This window comes from Pleurodeles waltl, chromosome 4_1 (assembly GCF_031143425.1).
Source record: "Pleurodeles waltl isolate 20211129_DDA chromosome 4_1, aPleWal1.hap1.20221129, whole genome shotgun sequence".
In the NCBI taxonomy this organism is placed as follows: Eukaryota; Metazoa; Chordata; class Amphibia; order Caudata; family Salamandridae; genus Pleurodeles; species Pleurodeles waltl.
Window position 1 is genome coordinate 976,167,858 of NC_090442.1, and position 23,879 is coordinate 976,191,736.

The 23,879-nt window shown below is 46.0% G+C and overlaps 1 protein-coding gene across 3 annotated transcripts in view; it reads right to left on the bottom strand.

Annotated features, from left to right (window-relative positions):
* The window catches only part of TPRKB (TP53RK binding protein), a 94,519-nt gene that overhangs the window by 46,151 nt on the left and 24,489 nt on the right, over positions 1-23,879 (bottom strand). For all 3 annotated transcript variants that reach the window (XM_069229737.1, XM_069229738.1, XM_069229739.1), the window contains exons 3-4: positions 14,253-14,375; positions 12,042-12,218 (exon numbers count right to left, since the gene is read on the bottom strand). In XM_069229737.1, coding sequence (XP_069085838.1) covers positions 12,042-12,218; positions 14,253-14,375 — 300 coding nt within the window. The remainder of the gene's footprint in view (positions 1-12,041; positions 12,219-14,252; positions 14,376-23,879) is intronic.

Sequence of the window (23,879 nt, forward strand, 5' to 3'; positions counted from 1 at the left end):
CCAAACCTGTGCATTTCTGAAAACTAGAGACCTAGGGGAATCCAAGATGGGGTGACTTGTGGGGCTCGGACCAGGTTCTGTTACCCAGAATCCTTTGCAAACCTCAAAATTTGGCTAAAAAAACACATGTTCCTCACATTTCTGTGGCAGAAAGTTCTGGAATCTGAGAGGAGCCACAAATTTCCTTCCACCCAGCGTTCCCCCAAGTCTCCCGATAAAAATGATACCTCACTTGTGTGGGTAGGCCTAGCGCCCGCGACAGGAAATGCCCCAAAGCGCAACGTGGACACATCCAATTTTTTGAAAGAAAACAGAGGTGTTTTTTGCGAAGTGGCTACCTGTAGATTTTGGCCTCTAGCTCAGCCGGCACCTAGGGAAACCTACCAAACCTGTGCATTTCTGAAAACTAGAGACCTAGGGGAATCCAAGATGGGGTGACTTGTGGGGCTCGGACCAGGTTCTGTTACCCAGAATTCTTTGCAAACCTCAAAATTTGGCTAAAAAAACACATGTTCCTCACATTTCTGTGGCAGAAAGTTCTGGAATCTGAGAGGAGCCACAAATTTCTTTCCACCCAGCGTTCCCCCAAGTCTCCCGATAAAAATGATACCTCACTTGTGTGGGTAGGCCTAGCGCCCGCGACAGGAAATGCCCCAAAGCGCAACGTGGACACATCCAATTTTTTGAAAGAAAACAGAGGTGTTTTTTGCGAAGTGGCTACCTGTAGATTTTGGCCTCTAGCTCAGCCGGCACCAAGGGAAACCTACCAAACCTGTGCATTTCTGAAAACTAGAGACCTAGGGGAATCCAAGATGGGGTGACTTGTGGGGCTCGGACCAGGTTCTGTTACCCAGAATCCTTTGCAAACCTCAAAATTTGGCTAAAAAGACACATGTTCCTCACATTTCTGTGGCAGAAAGTTCTGGAATCTGAGAGGAGCCACAAATTTCCTTCCACCCAGCGTTCCCCCAAGTCTCCCGATAAAAATGATACCTCACTTGTGTGGGTAGGCCTAGCGCCCGCGACAGGAAATGCCCCAAAGCGCAACGTGGACGCATCCAATTTTTTGAAAGAAAACAGAGGTGTTTTTTGCGAAGTGGCTACCTGTAGATTTTGGCCTCTAGCTCAGCCGGCACCTAGGGAAACCTACCAAACCTGTGCATTTCTGTAAACTAGAGACCTAGGGGAATCCAAGATGGGGTGACTTGTGGGGCTCGGACCAGGTTCTGTTACCCAGAATCCTTTGCAAACCTCAAAATTTGGCTAAAAAAACACATGTTCCTCACATTTCTGTGGCAGAAAGTTCTGGAATCTGAGAGGAGCCACAAATTTCTTTCCACCCAGCGTTCCCCCAAGTCTCCCGATAAAAATGATACCTCACTTGTGTGGGTAGGCCTAGCGCCTGCGACAGGAAACGCCCCAAAGCGCAACGTGGACACATCCAATTTTTTTAAAGAAAACAGAGGTGTTTTTTGCAAAGTGCCTACCTGTAGATTTTGGCCTCTAGCTCAGCCGGCACCTAGGGAAACCTACCAAACCTGTGCATTTCTGAAAACTAGAGACCTAGAGGAATCCATGATGGGGTGACTAGTGGGGCTCGGACCATGTTCTGTTACCCAGAATCCTTTGCAAACCTCAGAATTTGGCTAAAAAAACACATGTTCCTCACATTTCTGTGGCAGAAAGTTCTGGAATCTGAGAGGAGCCACAAATTTCCTTCCACCCAGCGTTCCCCCAAGTCTCCCGATAAAAATGATACCTCACTTGTGTGGGTAGGCCTAGCGCCCGCGACAGGAAATGCCCCAAAGCGCAACGTGGACACATCCAATTTTTTGAAAGAAAACAGAGGTGTTTTTTGCGAAGTGGCTACCTGTAGATTTTGGCCTCTAGCTCAGCCGGCACCTAGGGAAACCTACCAAACCTGTGCATTTCTGAAAACTAGAGACCTAGGGGAATCCAAGATGGGGTGACTTGTGGGGCTCGGACCAGGTTCTGTTACCCAGAATCCTTTGCAAACCTCAAAATTTGGCTAAAAAAAACACATGTTCCTCACATTTCTGTGGCAGAAAGTTCTGGAATCTGAGAGGAGCCACAAATTTCTTTCCACCCAGCGTTCCCCCAAGTCTCCCGATAAAAATGATACCTCACTTGTGTGGGTAGGCCTAGCGCCCGCGACAGGAAACGCCCCAAAGCGCAACGTGGACACATCCAATTTTTTTAAAGAAAACAGAGGTGTTTTTTGCAAAGTGCCTACCTGTAGATTTTGGCCTCTAGCTCAGCCGGCACCTAGGGAAACCTACCAAACCTGTGCATTTCTGAAAACTAGAGACCTAGGGGAATCCAAGATGGGGTGACTTGTGGGGCTCGGACCAGGTTCTGTTACCCAGAATCCTTTGCAAACCTCATAATTTGGCTAAAAAAACACATGTTCCTCACATTTCTGTGGCAGAAAGTTCTGGAATCTGAGAGGAGCCATAAATTTCCTTCCACCCAGCGTTCCTCCAAGTCTCCCGATAAAAATGATACCTCACTTGTGTGGGTAGGCCTAGCGCCCGCGACAGGAAATGCCCCAAAGCGCAACGTGGACACATCCAATTTTTTGAAAGAAAACAGAGGTGTTTTTTGCGAAGTGGCTACCTGTAGATTTTGGCCTCTAGCTCAGCCGGCACCTAGGGAAACCTACCAAACCTGTGCATTTCTGAAAACTAGAGACCTAGGGGAATCCAACATGGGGTGACTTGTGGGGCTCGGACCAGGTTCTGTTACCCAGAATCCTTTGCAAACCTCAAAATTTGGCTAAAAAAAACACATGTTCCTCACATTTCTGTGGCAGAAAGTTCTGGAATCTGAGAGGAGCCACAAATTTCCTTCCACCCAGCGTTCCCCCAAGTCTCCCGATAAAAATGATACCTCACTTGTGTGGGTAGGCCTAGCGCCCGCGACAGGAAATGCCCCAAAGCGCAACGTGGACACATCCAATTTTTTGAAAGAAAACAGAGGTGTTTTTTGCGAAGTGGCTACCTGTAGATTTTGGCCTCTAGCTCAGCCGGCACCTAGGGAAACCTACCAAACCTGTGCATTTCTGAAAACTAGAGACCTAGGGGAATCCAAGATGGGGTGACTTGTGGGGCTCGGACCAGGTTCTGTTACCCAGAATTCTTTGCAAACCTCAAAATTTGGCTAAAAAAACACATGTTCCTCACATTTCTGTGGCAGAAAGTTCTGGAATCTGAGAGGAGCCACAAATTTCTTTCCACCCAGCGTTCCCCCAAGTCTCCCGATAAAAATGATACCTCACTTGTGTGGGTAGGCCTAGCGCCCGCGACAGGAAATGCCCCAAAGCGCAACGTGGACACATCCAATTTTTTGAAAGAAAACAGAGGTGTTTTTTGCGAAGTGGCTACCTGTAGATTTTGGCCTCTAGCTCAGCCGGCACCTAGGGAAACCTACCAAACCTGTGCATTTCTGAAAACTAGAGACCTAGGGGAATCCAAGATGGGGTGACTTGTGGGGCTCGGACCAGGTTCTGTTACCCAGAATCCTTTGCAAACCTCAAAATTTGGCTAAAAAGACACATGTTCCTCACATTTCTGTGGCAGAAAGTTCTGGAATCTGAGAGGAGCCAAAAATTTCCTTCCACCCAGCGTTCCCCCAAGTCTCCCGATAAAAATGATACCTCACTTGTGTGGGTAGGCCTAGCGCCCGCGACAGGAAATGCCCCAAAGCGCAACGTGGACGCATCCAATTTTTTGAAAGAAAACAGAGGTGTTTTTTGCGAAGTGGCTACCTGTAGATTTTGGCCTCTAGCTCAGCCGGCACCAAGGGAAACCTACCAAACCTGTGCATTTCTGAAAACTAGAGACCTAGGGGAATCCAAGATGGGGTGACTTGTGGGGCTCGGACCAGGTTCTGTTACCCAGAATCCTTTGCAAACCTCAAAATTTGGCTAAAAAAACACATGTTCCTCACATTTCTGTGGCAGAAAGTTCTGGAATCTGAGAGGAGCCACAAATTTCATTCCACCCAGCGTTCCCCCAAGTCTCCCGATAAAAATGATACCTCACTTGTGTGGGTAGGCCTAGCGCCTGCGACAGGAAACGCCCCAAAGCGCAACGTGGACACATCCAATTTTTTGAAAGAAAACAGAGGTGTTTTTTGCAAAGTGCCTACCTGTAGATTTTGGCCTCTAGCTCAGCCGGCACCTAGGGAAACCTACCAAACCTGTGCATTTCTGAAAACTAGAGACCTAGGGGAATCCATGATGGGGTGACTAGTGGGGCTCGGACCATGTTCTGTTACCCAGAATCCTTTGCAAACCTCACAATTTGGCTAAAAAAACACATGTTCCTCACATTTCTGTGGCAGAAAGTTCTGGAATCTGAGAGGAGCCACAAATTTCCTTCCACCCAGCGTTCCCCCAAGTCTCCCGATAAAAATGATACCTCACTTGTGTGGGTAGGCCTAGCGCCCGCGACAGGAAATGCCCCAAAGCGCAACGTGGACACATCCAATTTTTTGAAAGAAAACAGAGGTGTTTTTTGCGAAGTGGCTACCTGTAGATTTTGGCCTCTAGCTCAGCCGGCACCTAGGGAAACCTACCAAACCTGTGCATTTCTGAAAACTAGAGACCTAGGGGAATCCAAGATGGGGTGACTTGTGGGGCTCGGACCAGGTTCTGTTACCCAGAATCCTTTGCAAACCTCAAAATTTGGCTAAAAAAACACATGTTCCTCACATTTCTGTGGCAGAAAGTTCTGGAATCTGAGAGGAGCCACAAATTTCCTTCCACCCAGCGTTCCCCCAAGTCTCCCGATAAAAATGATACCTCACTTGTGTGGGTAGGCCTAGCGCCCGCGAGAGGAAATGCCCCAAAGCGCAACGTGGACACATCCAATTTTTTGAAAGAAAACAGAGGTGTTTTTTGCGAAGTGGCTACCTGTAGATTTTGGCCTCTAGCTCAGCCGGCACCTAGGGAAACCTACCAAACCTGTGCATTTCTGTAAACTAGAGACCTAGGGGAATCCAAGATGGGGTGACTTGTGGGGCTCGGACCAGGTTCTGTTACCCAGAATCCTTTGCAAACCTCAAAATTTGGCTAAAAAAACACATGTTCCTCACATTTCTGTGGCAGAATGTTCTGGAATCTGAGAGGAGCCACAAATTTCTTTCCACCCAGCGTTCCCCCAAGTCTCCCGATAAAAATGATACCTCACTTGTGTGGGTAGGCCTAGCGCCCGCGACAGGAAACGCCCCAAAGCGCAACGTGGACACATCCAATTTTTTGAAAGAAAACAGAGGTGTTTTTTGCAAAGTGCCTACCTGTAGATTTTGGCCTCTAGCTCAGCCGGCACCTAGGGAAACCTACCAAACCTGTGCATTTCTGAAAACTAGAGACCTAGGGGAATCCATGATGGGGTGACTTGTGGGGCTCGGACCAGGTTCTGTTACCCAGAATCCTTTGCAAACCTCAAAATTTGGCTAAAAAAACACATGTTCCTCACATTTCTGTGGCAGAAAGTTCTGGAATCTGAGAGGAGCCACAAATTTCTTTCCACCCAGCGTTCCCCCAAGTCTCCCGATAAAAATGATACCTCACTTGTGTGGGTAGGCCTAGCGCCCGCGACAGGAAACGCCCCAAAGCGCAACGTGGACACATCCAATTTTTTGAAAGAAAACAGAGGTGTTTTTTGCAAAGTGCCTACCTGTAGGTTTTGGCCTCTAGCTCAGCCGGCACCTAGGGAAACCTACCAAACCTGTGCATTTCTGCAAACTAGAGACCTAGGGGAATCCATGATGGGGTGACTTGTGGGGCTCGGACCAGGTTCTGTTACCCAGAATCCTTTGCAAACCTCAAAATTTGGCTAAAAAAACATGTTCCTCACATTTCTGTGGCAGAAAGTTCTGGAATCTGAGAGGAGCCACAAATTTCCTTCCACCCAGCGTTCCCCCAAGTCTCCCGATAAAAATGATACCTCACTTGTGTGGGTAGGCCTAGCGCCCGCGGCAGGAAATGCCCCAAAGCGCAACGTGGACACATCCAATTTTTTGAAAGAAAACAGAGGTGTTTTTTGCGAAGTGGCTACCTGTAGATTTTGGCCTCTAGCTCAGCCGGCACCTAGGGAAACCTACCAAACCTGTGCATTTCTGAAAACTAGAGACCTAGGGGAATCCAAGATGGGGTGACTTGTGGGGCTCGGACCAGGTTCTGTTACCCAGAATCCTTTGCAAACCTCAAAATTTGGCTAAAAAAAACACATGTTCCTCACATTTCTGTGGCAGAAAGTTCTGGAATCTGAGTGGAACCACAAATTTCCTTCCACCCAGCGTTCCCCCAAGTCTCCCGATAAAAATTATACCTCACTTGTGTGGGTAGGCCTAGCGCCCGCGACAGGAAACGCCCCAAAGCGCAACGTGGACACATCCATTTTTTTTAAAGAAAACAGAGGTGATTTTTGCGAAGTGCCTACCTGTAGATTTTGGCCTCTAGCTCAGCCGGCACCTAGGGAAACCTACCAAACCTGTGCATTTCTGAAAACTAGAGACCTAGGGGAATCCAAGATGGGGTGACTTGTGGGGCTCGGACCAGGTTCTGTTACCCAGAATCCTTTGCAAACCTCAAAATTTGGCTAAAAAAACACATGTTCCTCACATTTCTGTGGCAGAAGGTTCTGGAATCTGAGAGGAGCCACAAATTTCTTTCCACCCAGCGTTCCCCCAAGTCTCCCGATAAAAATGATACCTCACTTGTGTGGGTAGGCCTAGCGCCCGCGACAGGAAACGCCCCAAAGCGTAACGTGGACACATCCAATTTTTTGAAAGAAAACAGGTGATTTTTGCGAAGTGCCTAAAATAAATGTTCCCCCCCCCCCCCGGGAGCGACCCTTGCCTACGGAGTCGCTCCCCCTGCGTGACATTGGCGCCAAAAAACAAATCCCCGGTGCCTAGTGGTTTCTGCCTTGCCTGATGGGTCGCTCCCTATCTCCAATAAAACAAAAAAAAAAATTTGCCCTTGCGCCTAGAGGTTTCTGCCCCCCCCCCCCCCGGGGGCAGAAATGGACTAAAATAAATTTGCCCCCCAACCCCCCACCCCCACCCCCAGGAGCCAGGCCTAATAATATGCCGATCTGCCCCCAGCCTTCCCGAAAAAATGCTCCCCCTGGGAGCGACCCTTGCCCAAGGGGTCGCTCCCTTATGTGAATTTCAGCAAAAAAATCCCTGGTGTCTAGTGGGGTTTCAAAAGCCGGATTGCAAGCAATACTGCTTTTGAAACCCTGGGAGAGACTTCAAAGGGAAGGAAATACATTTCCTTCCCTTTGAAGCCCCTCCGGGCCTCCCCCAGGGATTGAAAGAGAAATGCTTTGCATTTCTCTTTCAATCGCGCTGGAAGCTCTGGGAGGCCCCTGTGACAAATCAGCGCGCGCTGAGGTCACAGGGGGGTGGGGTCTTCCCCTTCCATCCCCGCCTTGGGGAGGGGGGCGCACGAGGGGGCGCGCTAGCGCTCCCCCAAGTTCCCCTGTGCCTTGGACGAGGTGATCTCGTCCAAGGCACAGGGGAACTGTAGCCTTGGACGAGATCATCTCGTCCAAGGCACAGAACCGGTTAACGAGTATTTATTTTAACACAGATGTTTCTATCAGCACTAACCTAGTTTTAACCTCCTCTTCTATATTTCGTTTTCTTGAAGCCTAAATTAGCACGTCTGTTATCTAAGGTTTTAGTTCATCAGAGGACAGGTTACAATTGATTGTTGTTTCCTGTAAGTTGTGAAAAGTAAGGAAACGTGTATTTTGAACCACCCAAATCACGCTTTTCATGAGACTCTAAACATCGGAAAGTTTTTTCTTTCAGGTTGAACTAGGACATCCACTGGCCACGGATGATTCCATCTGTTTGTGGATAGCTCCTACTTTCGTTTATTGCTTTCTATGTAGCGATGACACGGTTGCTGCAACATACGAAAGTACAATGTTTCTGTGCTATGTAATGAAAGCGCTCACTACAATGCTGATGCGTGGAGTACAGAGAAGAATACTGCAGGTTAGTCCCAAGGTATGTGCTCCTTCTCTTATTGATGATCATGCCCCGACTATGCAAGGATAATCTACAACCCTCAACTTAACTGTCATAATCACTAAATGATACATCTGGGTCTTAGCTTGCCATAGACATCGCCACCCCCAGGCTCTGGCATCCAACGACTACCTCCTCCTCGGCAACCTGAATTTCCACCTCGAGGACCGCAACGATCCAAACACCACCTCTCTACTTGACAACCTCAGCACCCTCTGCCTCAGGTAGCTGATCACTACACCCACACACATCGCAGTACACACACTGGACCCCATCTTCACCTGAAGCAAATGGATTACCACTGAGACCATCTCCACCCCAGATTGGACCGACCACAGCTCCCTACACTTCACCATCATCGCACCCAGTAGCCGCATCCGCGCCCTCACGACCACCCACAGGAAATGGAACGAAATAACCAACGAGCAACTCACCACAACTCTCGCCAAATCCCTCCTGCCTCCCTCCGATGACGCCAACACCTCAGCGTGCAATCTCAACGCATGGATCACCAAATGCGCCAACACTCTACCCCCTCCTTTGACCCCCCCCATCCAAGCCCATATCAAAGAAAGCCAGCTGGTTCACCACTGAACTCCCAGAATCCAAACGCACCGGCAGGCACATACATAAGAAATGGAGAAATAGCCAAACCAGCGAAGACCTTGCCTTCTTCAGAACCGCAACCGTCATCCACCGCCAATATATGAAGAATGCAAGAAAGAACACACTCCGGGAATGCATCAACTCCTCCACACACAACACAAAGAAACTTTTCTCAGTCATAAACGAGTTCACAAATCCCCCCTTCGAAGCCACCAGCATCCTCCTGTCGCAAGACCTCTGGGACAAACTTGCCACCTTATTCCAATGCAAGATCAAAGACATCTACAACAGCTTCCTCCTGGAAAACAAACCCAGCACCAGAGCCTACGACTGACCCCCCCCTCCCCAGAACCCACCCAGACCATCCACAGCTGGGCCACGCTCACCACAGAAGAAACAGAAAGCATTATGAACAGCACCCACTCCAGAGCCCCCACGGGCTTTTCTACACCACATCTACGTAAGAGCCAGCACATCCATCGCCCAGAGCTCCGGAACACGATAAACCACTCCATCAACACTGGCACCTTCCTTGAGGACTGGGAACACACCGAAGTACGCCCCCTCCTGAAGAAACCCTCGGCCGACCCATCAGAACTAAAGAACTTCCGACCCATCTCGCTGCTACCCTACAGGGCCAAAGTACTGGAGAAAGCCATCAACACACAACTGTGAAATTTCATTGAAGTCAACAACTCTCCGAACAGCTCTCAGTCCGGATTCCGCAGCAACCACAGCATGGAGACAGCTCTTCCTGCAGCCAATGAAGACATCCGATCACTTCTAGACCGCGGCCACACCACAGCCCTCATACTCCTCGACCTCTCAGCGGCCTTCGACACGGTCTCCCACAGCAGACTATGCACCAGACTCCACGATCTAGGAATCCACGGAACAGCCATGAAATGGATCAAACTTTCCTCTCGGGAAGGACTCAGAGGGTCAGACTCCTTCCTTACACATTTAAACCCACAGGAGTCAGCTTCGGAGTTCCCCAAGGATCCTCTCTGAGTCCAACTCTTTTCAATATATACATGACCCCACTTTGAGCAATCGTCAGAAGCCATGGACTGGACATTGTGCCATACGCCGATAACACACAACTCATCATTTCCCTCACCGAAGACCCGACACGACCAAAAGGAATTTCAACTCTGGGATGGAAGCCGTTGCCACCTGGATGAGAGAAAGCTGCCTCAAGCTCAACTCTGACAAAACAGAGCTCATCATTTCCAGAAACGCCACTTCGCCATGGGACGACTCCTGGTGGCCCACATTTCTCTGCACACCACGTTCACCGACTGAGCACACTCGCAACGTAGGCATCATCCTCCACTCCTCCCTTACTATGACCCGACAGGTAAACTCAGTCACCTCCTCCTGCTGGCACACCCTTCGTAAACTTTGGAAAATTTTGAAATGGATCCCAGCAGACTGCCGCAGCGCAGTCACCCACGCCTTAGTCACAAGCAAGCTTGACTACGGAAATGCTCTCTAAGCCGGCACCACAACGAGAAACATCAAAAAGCTGAACTCATCCACAATGCCGCCACCAGACTTGTCCTTAACCTCCCACGCCAAGAACATATCTCCCAGCACCTGAGGACCCTCCAATGGCTCCTGATAGAATAACCAATCACCTTCAATCACCTTCAAGCTACTCACCCACACGTACAAGCCATACATAAAGTTGGACCGGCCTACCTAAACCATTGCATCTCCTTCCACATCCCCCGCCAGATCCCTCCACTCTGCTCAAGAGGCTCTGGCCTCTATCCTTCACATTCGTAAAACCACCGCCGGAGGACGATCCTTCACCTACATCGCAGCAAACAGCTGGAACAACCTACCCCTATACCTCAGGCAAAGCCCATCGCTCACCATCTTCAGGAAGAACCTCAAGATGTGGCTTTTCGGATGAGACTCTCCTACCCCCATTCCCTCCACTGCGCCTTGAGACAATCACGTGTGAGAAGCCTCGCTCTAAAAAGAACTGATTGATTGATAGATTCTATTTTTGTGTTATTTGGTTAGTGTAGGCATGATTTTCCTCCTCATTTCTTGAGACATTATACCTAGGTGCCATGTGTGCTTCTGGAATAGAAATCCATTAAAGCACCTCGTCTCATGAAGATCTTGTTGGATAAACAAGAGAAATGATGGGAAAATAGAGACTGAGGGTAAAAATAGGAGTTAAAAGTACCAACAAAAGTGTGATTAAGGGGCAGAAAGTGTCTGGTAATAAATTAATCAAATGTCAACCCTACATTAGGCAGCGCTGGTAACGAGGTCCTGAGATAAAACTCTGAGCCTGGCACTTATTTTTTTTACAAACTAAGTACTGCACAAATCAATGTGGTCTTTCTCTGCTAATGCAACACTGGGATTATGAAAAGGCGGCAGGAATTTTGTACTGAATTTCAAGCAAAAAAGGTAACCATGCGCAGCTTTCAGGTGCACACAATACTTCATGTAACCTTCCCATCCACAACCATACTAGCAGAATAAAATATAAGCCAAATATTTGTTGATTGTTTGAGCTCTCTGCAGACAAAGGGAATTACTATTTTAACTATCTCTCTGAGAGAAGGAAATTTCACAGTGAGAGCGGTCACGGTAATGTATGCCGGCTGGAAAACTAAAGTAATAATACGGCTTGCAATCTTAAAAGCTCTGACTGAAATACAGTGAATAAAATCTGCATTATACTGATTTCCTAAATAAAAAAGGTGTTCTTGTGAATCGAATCAAGAGATATCGTCGGCCATGTATCCCACGCTTCCACAAGGAAAAGAAACCTATCAATGTCCATCAAATAAACCCACCTGAAAGCGGAGGCCTCATCAGCATAGTACGGAAGATCTGGTGACCATTTATTCTTTGGCCTCTTGGAGGGAAATTAATCAATATCAACAAATGCTCTTTTGTCGAGCCATAATCCCACAAAACTAACAGTCTTTAGAGTTTGGCGGGTTGGATGCTCCCCCGTAAAGACGACAGATATCCCGTTCGCCGTATTACCAGTGCCATAGGATACAAGGCACTTGTAATATGATGGACGGGATACTGGTCACATTTGTGATGGAATATCACATCAGGTCAAGACCTACGACTAAAACACACATCGGAGGCCACTATATTGGAACCAGGTGGATATAACTGATTACTTAGGTAGACATCAATGGAGGGCGCTAAATACATACAGCTCCTTTACCCTGGGATAAAAGGCAGAAATACTCGTCTCGTTTCTAGTTTTTACACTATGTGCACTTGCCTGCTCAATTTATTTCAGATTTGTGATTAAATCAATATAAATGTGATGCCAGATAACATATGCATTCCCTTTGCTTTGTTTATTTTCATACCTTTTTGACCTTGGCAATGTCTGTGATTTTTGACAACTCGGCTAAAGGAACTTGCTGTCCTTCCACTCGAGAGATAATTTCGTCAGGATTGACGCACTGCGTTTCATCTTCAATCAAAACGATGATTGCAGCACAGTCACTGTCTGCAAGACCAAACCTTTTGAAAGCTTCCGAAATCTAAGCGGATCAATAAAAAAAACATTATTTCAATTATGTGTATTTTGAAAACTACCAGCTTCTCTCCTAAACAAAGGCCCTCAAATCCCATTAACGTTGGAATATTTAAGAGGATTCCCCATCAGTCAAAAACGATTGGTAATGTGGCCCCACGTTTAATATGGTATAGTTTCAGATTCTGAGGAGCCAGGAGAGCGAGTCATCTCTCAATGATCATCAGCATCGAGTGACATGCGCACCCTATCGGTCTCCCTCGGTTACTACAATTCTGACAGGCTCTGCTTACAGGCTCTGTCTCATATCTTTTCATGGAGGACGGGGCACAATGACGTCAAATGCTGGGTCACCCAGTTTACATTGATAAACTAGAAATAAGGGCTAGACCTCTGGCGTGGAGCTGAAGATGGAATCAGGACATGTGCACAATAAGAGACGGAACTTAAGTGGAAAGCACATCTCATTGGCTTCCGTCAGCGACTGACCCAGATACATTCGAGGTTTACTTAGTTATGCAAGAAGGAAGCCGGGCCCTCACAGCCGGGGCCAGAAACATACTCATGCCATCCCCCTCCAGGCATTCGCTAGCGGCAAGGGAATGCTTTCCATAAACACTAAATACATAGCAGAAAGAGTACTGTAAACAGGGAACTTTTATCAACAGGAATTAAAATGATGTGGCTGTGCCTTTTCAACACTTTTGCAGCCTTGCACGCTTGCTAAATGTATCATATATGAGCGCATTTGCAAACGCAAAAGCCACAAGCCCACATCTCCCCTGCCTTGAGAGTACTACACTGGTTACCCGTTGCCAGAAGATGCACTTTCAAGCTGCTTTGTATCACCCACAAAGCTTTACATGGAACAGGACCACTTTTTATCAGAAACAAAATAACCAAATACATTCAACAAAGAAATCTCCGCTCAAGATTGGCACCCCGTCCTAGAACACCACCATACAAGAAAAAGACTATAGGTGATACATCCTTCTCTGTTCAAGCAGCCAAACTATGGAATTCATTACCCCCAACTATAAGAGCCACAGATAACTATCTTGTCTTCAGAAAACTACTCAAGAGTTATCCCTTTCCTTCATAACCACCATATTCAAACAACTATGGACTGCATATGCCTATGTTGATAAATATTTTTTTCTGATTATGTGTATATTATAGTTATATATAGTTCTTTAGAAAATATGTATCGCTACTATGTCATAACAATAAACTACACACACACTCTTTAAACATGTTTAACTAAGTATATTTACTCATGGTTTAAATATGTATGTACATGTGTGTGTATTCATGTGTGTATCTGCGTATAAATATATATATATATATATATATATATATATATATATATATATATATATATGTTATTCTATGCTTAACATGTTCACAGGTCATTGCATAACTCCTAGATAAGTTGTTATACTAGATACTTATGAATCCCTGCTCTCATCTTATATCACACTTATCTACCCATCACCATATGTCATGTCTCTATCAATCTATCCTCCATTCCCACTCTGACTCATCCCAAATCCATTCTACTACTTTCATCTCCTAAATAACTCTGCCTAAGCTCTTTCCTCCGCTTCCACATCTAACTCACCCAAACAGCAGTTTACTACCAGGATCTCCCAAACAACCCTACTATATTCTCCATCATTTATCTCACCCTGCTACTATGATCTCCTTAACCCCTTCCACAGACTCTTCCCTCCTCCATCCTCCCTTTACTCATCCCAAGCCTAAATCCTATTACCATAAACTCCCAATTAACACTTCTGGATTCTTTCCTCCTCCACCCCTCCATTACTCCAGTCAATCTAACTAACAAACTCTCATATCCACGACTCAAATTAACTACTAATAATACTAAAACTGTACTCATATTTCCCTATACTAATCCACCACTAATTCTTGTTGGGTTCCGGAGTAGTGTGCTACTCGCCGAAAAGCACTTCAACGCCTCGTCAGGGGTAGTAAGTGCTCTATAAATACTATTACAATACAATACAACAGAGCTTACGTTATTGGTGGGAGAAAGGTTGAATATGACTTCAGAATACAGTGTTCTGGTCTTCATTTTCCCAAGCTTCTGTAAATGAACAGCTTTGTTGGCAGCCACCAGGACCTGAAGAGGGTCTAGAATCTGAAAGAAAATCCACAATGTGGCAAACAACAGCACAGTGGTTTCCAACTTTTTGAGTCCTGAGGACCCCCCACTGAACCATTCCTAAAGCCGGGGACTACCAAGCAATTTGTACAATTAAAATTTTAAACATTAAAAGAGTAATTGGCAAAAAATACACAAACAAGTACATACCAAACAAGTACTCGAATTACTAAAGAAATCATTATTTTATATTGAGAAAATATACAAAAATTGAAAAATCTGAATGCTAAGGTTGGCACTGCATCTCAATGACCAACTTTTCAATATTGGGTTTTATTTAGGAAAGGTGGATCCTCAGGTCAACTTGTACATTTCCCAAGCTTACTTTTTTAGGTACGTAAGATCTAAGAAAGTTTTTGACATAAATATGTGGTGGGGAAAGGAAGTGAAACCATAATGGCCTCTCTTCTCTCCATAACCTCTTTGTCACATGTGGTTGTTTTATAGCACCTCTCATAACAGTGTAGGGCGCCATAGCACTTTATAGGGGACTACAAGGTGTAGGATTCACATCATCCATACTGGTAGACATTTTCTAAGAGAGCTTGGTCTGTAGAAGTACAAACTCAGGATTCAGAATCCAACACAATGCTTAGAGATGACTTTAATCATAAGAATGCATTTCTACACAAGCAAACCTTTTTTAGCAGCATAAGGATATTGAAAAACGGGGGAAAAAACTAACTTTCTAATTTGTGCCATGCAGTTTGGATGCAGCTCTATGATGGTAATTCTTAGCTCAGTGTGCTACATTACGATGGTAACTTAAGAACTGCACAGAGACAAAAGAAGCTCTGTCACAAAAGCAGTAACCCACAGTGCGATGCACATAAAATACTCTTCTTCGCATGATACACGTTCTTTACAGTAGTCATATTAACCATCCGCGCTACCTTAGATGAGTCTGAGGTTACTGACCGTCCGGTCACAGGTGGGGCATTACTTAGCCGGCAGACAAACGTGCAAACAGGAAAACTTAGATCAGATCCCACAGATAGGTGCAGTGACACCACAATGGTCCCCGGAGATTGGCCCCAATAAAAAACACACATGGTTGAAGAGGTGCGTGCATTCCCAAAAACACCATAAAGTTAGATGCCAATCAGAACATAGCACACACAGCAACCATGCGTCCGTCAGGCCGCACATCTGGACACGTACTCACTGGCCCACACTGTACTCATGCAAGGTTGAGGCCCACCTGTGTTCGTTATCTGCAACCGTTTTTATGACTCCATGACAACTGTTTGCATTTCTAGCCAAGAAAGGAATGTATTTTCTTGCTTTATGGTACTCAGAGAAATGTACAAAAAAGTACTACAACCGGGAAACAGCTCTTACTACGCGGCCAGAGCCACGCAGACCATAATCCCACAAGCATTACAACGCTTGCCCTGAACCACGCATGTGCCTGAATCACAGAAATACGTGGTTAAGGCACCATGCATATGTATGGGGTTCAAGCACACAGAGCGGGGAGAGGAATGCGGCGTCTGGGTAAGTGGGGCATGGATGGGGGGGGGTTGTTCTGTTTTAATGACAGAGTTGGGTCAGAGGGCTGGGGGGTCAGTTTTGTGGGGGTGGGGAGGAGGGTTTAAGGGATTGGTGTTAGGGCTCTGGGTGGGGGAGGCCAGGGTAGTTTTTAGGGCAGGGTGGGATTGGACAGCTGAGGGTGGGGGGAGGGAAGGGGCACTTTTATTCCTCAGGGTGGGTGGGAGATTTGGGGTACTTTAGTTTTTATGGGTGGAGGAAGGTTTTAAGTCTCAGGGCGGGGAGGGACTCAGCCAGGTTTTAGGGGGGTGAAGTTTTTCAGGGCAGGGGAATGTTTTAGGGCTTAGGGAGAGTGGCAGGGTTATTTTGTTTTACATCTGGGGGAAGGTTTTAGGCCTCAGGGCGGGTGGGGGTGGTTTCGGGGATTTGTTTTTTTTGGTGACAAGGCCCAAGATTTGGGGAGGGGGCACTTTTTTTTTGTAGGGGAAGGGTTTTAGGGCTGAAGGTGGTGAGGGGCTTAAGGCTTTGGTTTGGGGGTTGGAGGTTTTTAGGAGTGGGGGTATTTGTAGGCCTCAGGGCGGTGTTGGGGTATTTTTTAAGTTAGTGGAGAGGGTTGTATGGTGTTTTCCACACATACCTTTACTAGCCATGCTTTTACAATGAAATTTGTTGTAAAGGCATGCACGGCAAAGGTATATGTGGTAAAGGCACGGCCGTGGTTCCAACCGCGTTGTTCAGCCATGCATGGTTCTACCATGCGTAGTTCAGTCATATAACTCTCCAACTTGATGTACATCGAGAGACAGTCATAATACCTTGGCTCTGTAACTGCTTTCCTGCCCATAATGTTGAATCAAACAAACTGTTCCTGTTTTGCCTGATGCCTCTTGTCTTTTGTTTCTTAAGGTCCTCTTTATCTGATCTGTAGGGGTCTTTTTTTTTGTTTCCTACTCCTGCCAGGGAAGCTTCCCTTTTCATTTGCAGAGTATTCTTGCTAAGAGCGTAGCTGTAAACAAGGCTATAAATCTGGCTGTTATCTTGGTCACATTTTATGGGCTCTCTGCACCCCCTCTCGGCTGCCTGGTTCCCACCCTTACTTGGCTTGGATTTTCTTTACCAAGTGTGCCTGCCTGGAGGATCACTTGTGATTGCTTATACCCTAGGCACCCAGCTCTATCAGGGCTCCATAATCCTTAGAGACAGTGCCCACTTCGCTCCATACTGGGATTCCATTTGCAGCTCCATTAGTGTAGCTCAGTTCATACACTCCAAGCTCTCAACCGTGCCAGTGCCAGGAACCTCACTCATGCTGTCTGCCAGAGCACCTCAGTTCTTGCAGTCAGTACACTCTGCTGCTTCAGTACTGGGATCCCGGGCGCTGCTCCATCAGTGCACCTCAGTTTTATCCTGGTGAAGTCACTTCCTTTCCCATACTGGGACCCCACTCGCATACAGTTCAATTACAGCAGTTCAATTCTAATATTCAGTCCCACTGCCAAGCCAATAGTGGACTCAAAAGAGCAAAACAACGCTCAGCCAGTGCACCTCAAATCTAACATCTGACGCCACTATTGATGGCAACCACCACAGCTATGCCGGAATCCCTTCAATTCTAACATTCTGTGCACTTGTCTTCTCGGTACTAAGACTCACACACACGCCCTTCACGACTCCTCGCTTCTGTGGTTCAGAGGCAATGCCACTTCCATGCTGGGCCCCACTCGCAGCTTCATCAGGGCACGTCCAGGCTAACACTCAGCAACACTGGCACGCCAATACTAGGATCCACACAGTTCCATTAACATACCTCACTTCTGACATTGTGTGCCCATTACTATTCCAGTACTGCAGCCCACATACAACTCTGTCAGTGGACCTCAACCCTCACCTGCAGTGCCCCATTATTCCAATACCAGGAATTACACAGCGCTCCGTTTCTCAATCCTCACAGGCTGCCTTTCTGTTATTCCAGCACTGGACCAGGACACAGCTCTGTCTATACCCACAATCCTGATCTGAAGCGCCCTAATATTGCTGTATTGGGGTTCACATAGAACTCTGCTAATGCACCTCCTGCTGTTCTGCAGTGCCCCCTGCTGTTCTATACTCCGACTTCTGTTTGAGGACATGGGGGAGCCAATTAAATCTATTCTTAGATGCCATCTTTATTTGGGAGGGTCTGTTTCACCCATTTCACTCTATTCTTTCCTTTACTCTGTTGACTCTCAATGTTTTCTTTCTCTCCCACTTTTCTCCTTCCATCTCTTAAAATACATACGTTAAGTTTTGCTCTTTCTTTCAACTGTTTATTTCTACTCCTCTTCTTTCTTTTTTAATTTCCCTCTTCCTCTTGCTACCTCCTCTTCCAAACTTGCAAAAACATGGTTATTTCTTTCCTTGTTTCGTTCCTCTCTTTTTTCTTCATCAGGCATTCATTCTTTCACTATTTTTCTCTTCCCTTCATTCTTTCTTTGTGTTTTTTATTTGCTCTTTCCTTTGACTCAGTATGCGTCTTTTCAAATTATTTTAGTTGTTTTTTTTTTTAGATCTTTCTTCCTTCCTCTGGTGTTTTTCTTATCTTTATCTGCCAATTCACGCTTTACTATGAATCTCTCTTTTTCCCGTCTGTATGTGGAAGCCACAAGTTACTTGTCGGGAGCTGAAGTCTCAGTGTTTTTCCCATTCTGTGTCTGTAGGAAATGTGTCAGTACATACATGCCCTGGCTCTTTCGCTGTGTGCTTCTCTCACCATCTCTTGTTTGCTCTATTTCTTTTCTTAGTTGTGTGTTCATTTTCTCGTTCTTTCTTTCTCTTCTTCTTTCCCTATTTCTTTGCGACCCCTTCTCTTTCTTCCTTCTGTCTGTTGTATTCCTTTCGCTTCTCTTTTTCTGCCCCATCCGCTTTCTCTTCTGAGGCCTAGTTATCAATGGAGCAACAGGTGCAGTGGCTCCACGGCCAAGAGATCTACCGACCTCACTCAACTTTACTTACTTCTGTATTTTCCTACCGAAATTCCAGTCAACCATTTTCCTTTTTTACTCCAGGACCCATGAACTACGCCACTTGTCCTCTCCTCCTCTCCATCTTTACTCCCAACTCCCTCTTTCCTTTCACCCTCTAATCCGTCCCAAATTATATTTTTGTTATGGTGTTTTGAGCATTACACTCTAATACCAAAAATGTATTTCTGATACAGGCTTATATGATAATTGTATATGTTTTAAGATAGAGGAAGTGCTTTAGTTAAATGCTGGGCCACTGGAATTATATGGCAGGATAAGACAAAGTTATGAGGCAGGGTTGACCAATTTAGGTGGCAAGAAAAGCCCAGTTATGAATTTACAATGCTAATAGATCTAACTCAAGAAAATGTGAGACCTATTGCATTGCAAATGCTTGTTTTTGAATTGGTAACAAGGAAATAAACTAGTAATTCTAGTCTACTTCAATTAAACATTCCCTTTCCTCATGCTGTTAGTGTTATTTGATGGTACCCCTGATGAAGGGTATTATATTAAAAGTATCTAGTAATTGATGAATAACAGTAGGTTAAGTAACTAATGTCCAAATAACAATATTTCTTCTGTTTGTCCTATATATACAGTACCCAGAGCTGAATTGCAATGGTGTTAATATCCATTTCAAAACAAAATACCATAAAGTCGACATTTATCAGACGTCTGCCTGTTGATGGAGATAGCCATTCTCTTGCTTCATCTCCCACTCCAATTTCCCTTTGGCTTGCTAGGATGTTGTTAGCCCCCGCTTAGGGGGCCACAAGGGAAGCAGAGGCTACTGGGCCTCAGCCGTACGGGCTTGGTTATTTTGCCACTGATGTTACAAGGCTTGGGTGCAGATTGCACTTAAATGTAGTACATAAGACTTAGTTAATCAAAAAATATATTTTCTGCAAAGGCTTACCACACAGCAGGAGTCAAAGTCCTTTTCTGGAAGGCCGGCGTGGATCTACAGCACACATCTTTTTCGCTTTCACGTCTGAGAAAAGATGTGCTGATTTGAGGTATGACCTGCAAACCAGAACGGGAAACACAAAAACACCACCAGGGGCCACCATCCGATGTCACCACAGACAGGTGCCAATTTTAGACGATGGTAGGTCTCTACTGATTAGTGGACCCACTTGTGAGTCTTGGGAGAGGTGCAGCAGATGGATTGTCATAGACTGGGGTAATAGGAGCATGAGGGTGGCAGGATTTTTTGTTGCAGTGGAAGGGTTTACCTTGAATGCAATTCTTGGTCATGGCAGCAGAATCTGACTCAGGCACAGTCTCTGATGGCAGCAGCACGGTCTGACTCGGGCACCATTTCTTAGTTGCAGCACAATTCGCCTCAAGAACAATTCTTGGTTGCAGTGGCACAATCCACCTTGGACAGAGTTCTTGGCCGCAGCAGAAAGGACTGCTGCCCATGATTCCTGACTGAAACCCCTGACACAGAGACACTACCTGAATTTCTAAATGAGCCTGGTCTCCTCTATCCCCACTTCAGTGTCCAGGCCTTCTCCCTCTAGCTTCAGGAATGTCAACAATATACTTCCACTGTTTGGGGAAACAACCTCACCTTCATCTTGTGCACAGGAACAAGCCAGTGGCTTCCGAAATGAAACCCAAAAGGCTAAATTACAGTGGCTCACCCATACACACAATGCATGCACCATAAAGGCCACACAAACAACCATGCACAATATACACTTAGGGTGTTGGCGCTGGGATTTAGATTAGATCATAGAAGTGGAACTTTTCGCAAGAGGGTCTGCAGTTCTCTACTCCAGTGACATAGAAAAACAGGTCTGGTCACAACTATAAATTTAAAAAACATGGAGCGTGGCACCATCACTCTCCTTGCTAAATGCATGACAGGGAGAGTAGCCCACAGTTAGTAAAATAAGGTTATGCTTGGTGTACCTCTCTAGGTCGCACACCTGCTCCAAGACCCCTCTCATGTCACATGACAGGCGAGCCCTGTACAAACACTAGACTATTGTGTGAGTAAGGCCACCATGATACCAGATACTCGCAGTTGGGCAGTCGGGCACTTGGGCAGAGTAATATGGCTGTAGACCTCTCAGGGGGACAGTTCTGTCCCTACACATGTCTAGGGCACATTTTATTAGTTTTGAGTGTAGACAGATGGGAGAAGGCAGAGGGTTTCTCCAACTTTGAACCCCATGTCCTTCCTGCAAGATCCAGCATTGTTTATATCAGCGTAGTGTTTTAAATTAGAACACAAACTTCATCTAGTGCTCTGCCAGTGCACTCAGCCCAAGTCACTGGGAGGACTGGTACAGAAATTAACCCTCACTTACAACTTTTGCAGTGCACCTCAGTTTCTACAGCACAGCAACTGTGCAGCACAGAGAATAAAATTCACAACAGCAGCTCTGACAGTACGCCTTCACCACAGCGTGCAGTCCAATGTGATACAGAAGTAGATAAACCAAGTGCCTCTCAATATAAGTTTGCCATTCAGAGAAGTAGTAAATATGGATGTCAATTAGGGGTTGCAGCTGATACCCTCAGGCTTATTCATTTGTACCATGACCAATCCCTTGCTGCCCTTGGTCACTGGGATCATGAAAGCAGCAGCACAACGAGTAAACAGAAAGAACTCTATGCGCCATGATCTTTTTTCCATCTTCCTCTTCTGTTGCTCCCTCAGAAGTAAACAGAGGCTAGGAAGAAGTTTACAGTAGGACATTAGGGTCAACCCATGATGCCCGTAGAGTCAAAAGGATTGGCTATATTGCTTGTGCTACCCTTGGAACTTTGGCATCCATATTAATAGATATCACTGGGTACTTGTTGGTACACAAATATACTGAATTCATAGCTATGCCAACTGCTTGTGAAAAACTAACAGACGCAGTGGATACCGGTCAGCTCAGTATTTGTAACAACTTTCTCTGATCTCATGTCCTATCCAATTATACTATTTAGGAGCTACCGGCTGATGATGTTTTAGGGCAGTGACCCCTTGGGCAAGGGTCGCTTGCTTGGGGGCAATATTTTTTTACATGTTTTGGCCCCCCAGGGATAGATCAGTCATGTTTTTGACTGATTTGTTGTTTGTTGTTTTGTGTTGGGGGGCACTCCCTTTAGCAGGGGTCACCCCCGAAGGGGGGACAGAACTGTTGGGCATTTCTGCCCCCTTTGGTAGCAGATTGGCCTATTTTTTCAGGCAGAATCCACTCAGGCACCAGGGATCTTGCGTGTGTGTGTGTTTTTTGTGTGTGTGTGTGTGTGTGTTTTTAGTGTGTGTGTGTGGGGGGGGCCCTTTGGTGAGACCAGATCGGCCTATTTTCTTTAGGCACATCTGCAAGGGGGCAGAAGCCACCAAGACGCCATGGATTTTTGTTTTCCCTTTTTTTTTGGGGGGGGGCACCCCTTTAGCAAGGGTCGCCCCCCAGGGGGCACAGAACTGTTGGCCATATCTGCCTCCTTGTTGCAGATCGGCCTATTTTTTGTAGCCCCCATCTGCCCCAAGGGGGGGCAGAATCCACGTAGGCACCATGGAAAATTTCTAAATGCTTGGTGGCGGGGCGTTTGTCAACTGGCTAAGGTTTTGCATTTATGATTATAACAGTTTAGTTCTTCTTTTTGTTCTAGTTCAAAGCTTTTGCTTCCTTTGCTGTGGCTCCTTGCGGTTTTGGAAGTGGTTGACCTGTGGTTTGCTTAGTTGCATGTTTTAGGTAAGTAAAAACAATTTACTCCAAAGGAGTAATGTTGCCATGCATGAATGACATGGTGTACTAAATGCAGGATTGTGTGTGAAATTGTCCTTAGAGTTGTGCACAAGGATATTAGTGTTGTCTTATGTCTAATTTGCTTTTCTTTTTTCTTTTAAGTGGGATATCATTGGCGATTGCTGTGTTTGTGCAGCGTAGTTGCTGGTGAGTCTAGCTTTTTCAGGCATGTGAGTGGTATAGTTTTTGAGTACATCACTCATTTGATTAAGCCACACTTTGTTTACTACTTATTTTAGACAGTGCTGGTTGTTGTTGGCGGGTTTGTCAAGTTACACTTCTTAGAAAGGATCATGGCTAGCCACAGAGTGACTACTCAGCAGGTTGCTGGCATGCTTTTTGAGTCGACTTCTGACCATGATTATGAGACTGATTCTGCATCTGAGGCAGAGGAGGAAGTGGGAGATTCTGGCAGTGAGTTTTCTGTCCAAGAGGAATCTTCTGGTGAGGAAGCCACTCTGAGTGCAGGTGAAGGGCCTGTTTTGGCACTAAGGTGCCAATATTGCTGCAGCCTGGGGCTGAAAGGCGTCCCACTGCAAGACCTGCCAACTGTGTTGCCCCAAACATGGAGCAGCTACAGTTGCCTGCCTTTACTGGTCTCCCACGGTGTAGAGTAAATACGGAAAACGTTTTGCTCATCAATTTCTTTGAGTTGTTTATGGATGATGTATTTTTGGAAGAGATTGTTGAGCAGACTAATTTGCATGCGGAGCAGTATTTGAGGGACAACGCTGCCAGACTTAGGCCTCAGTCTAGAGCTACCCAGTGGAGTCCCACAAATCTGGAAGAGATGAAAAAGTTCTTGGGTTTGACTTTTTAATGGGGTTGATAAGGAAGCCGTCACTGGCTTCCTATTGGTCTACTAGTCCCTTGATGGCAACGGCTATATTTCCTGCGACCATGACTCATAATAGGTATTTGCTCCTTCTTCGGATGCTGCATTTAGTTGACAATGCTTTAGCCTTGCCACGAGATCACCCGGATTGTGACCGTCTATTTAAGATTAGACCTGTCCTTAATCATTTTGTAGATAGGTTTTCATAGGTGTATGTTCCAGGCAAAGAAATAAGTGTGGACAAGTCTTTGGTCCTGTTCAAGGGGCGTTTGTTTTTTATACAGTATATTCCTAGCAAGAGGGCACGGTATGGAATTAAATTGTAAAAGCTGTCAGAAAGTAGTACAGGATATGTGTATAATTTCCATGTCTACACTGGTAGGGATTCCAG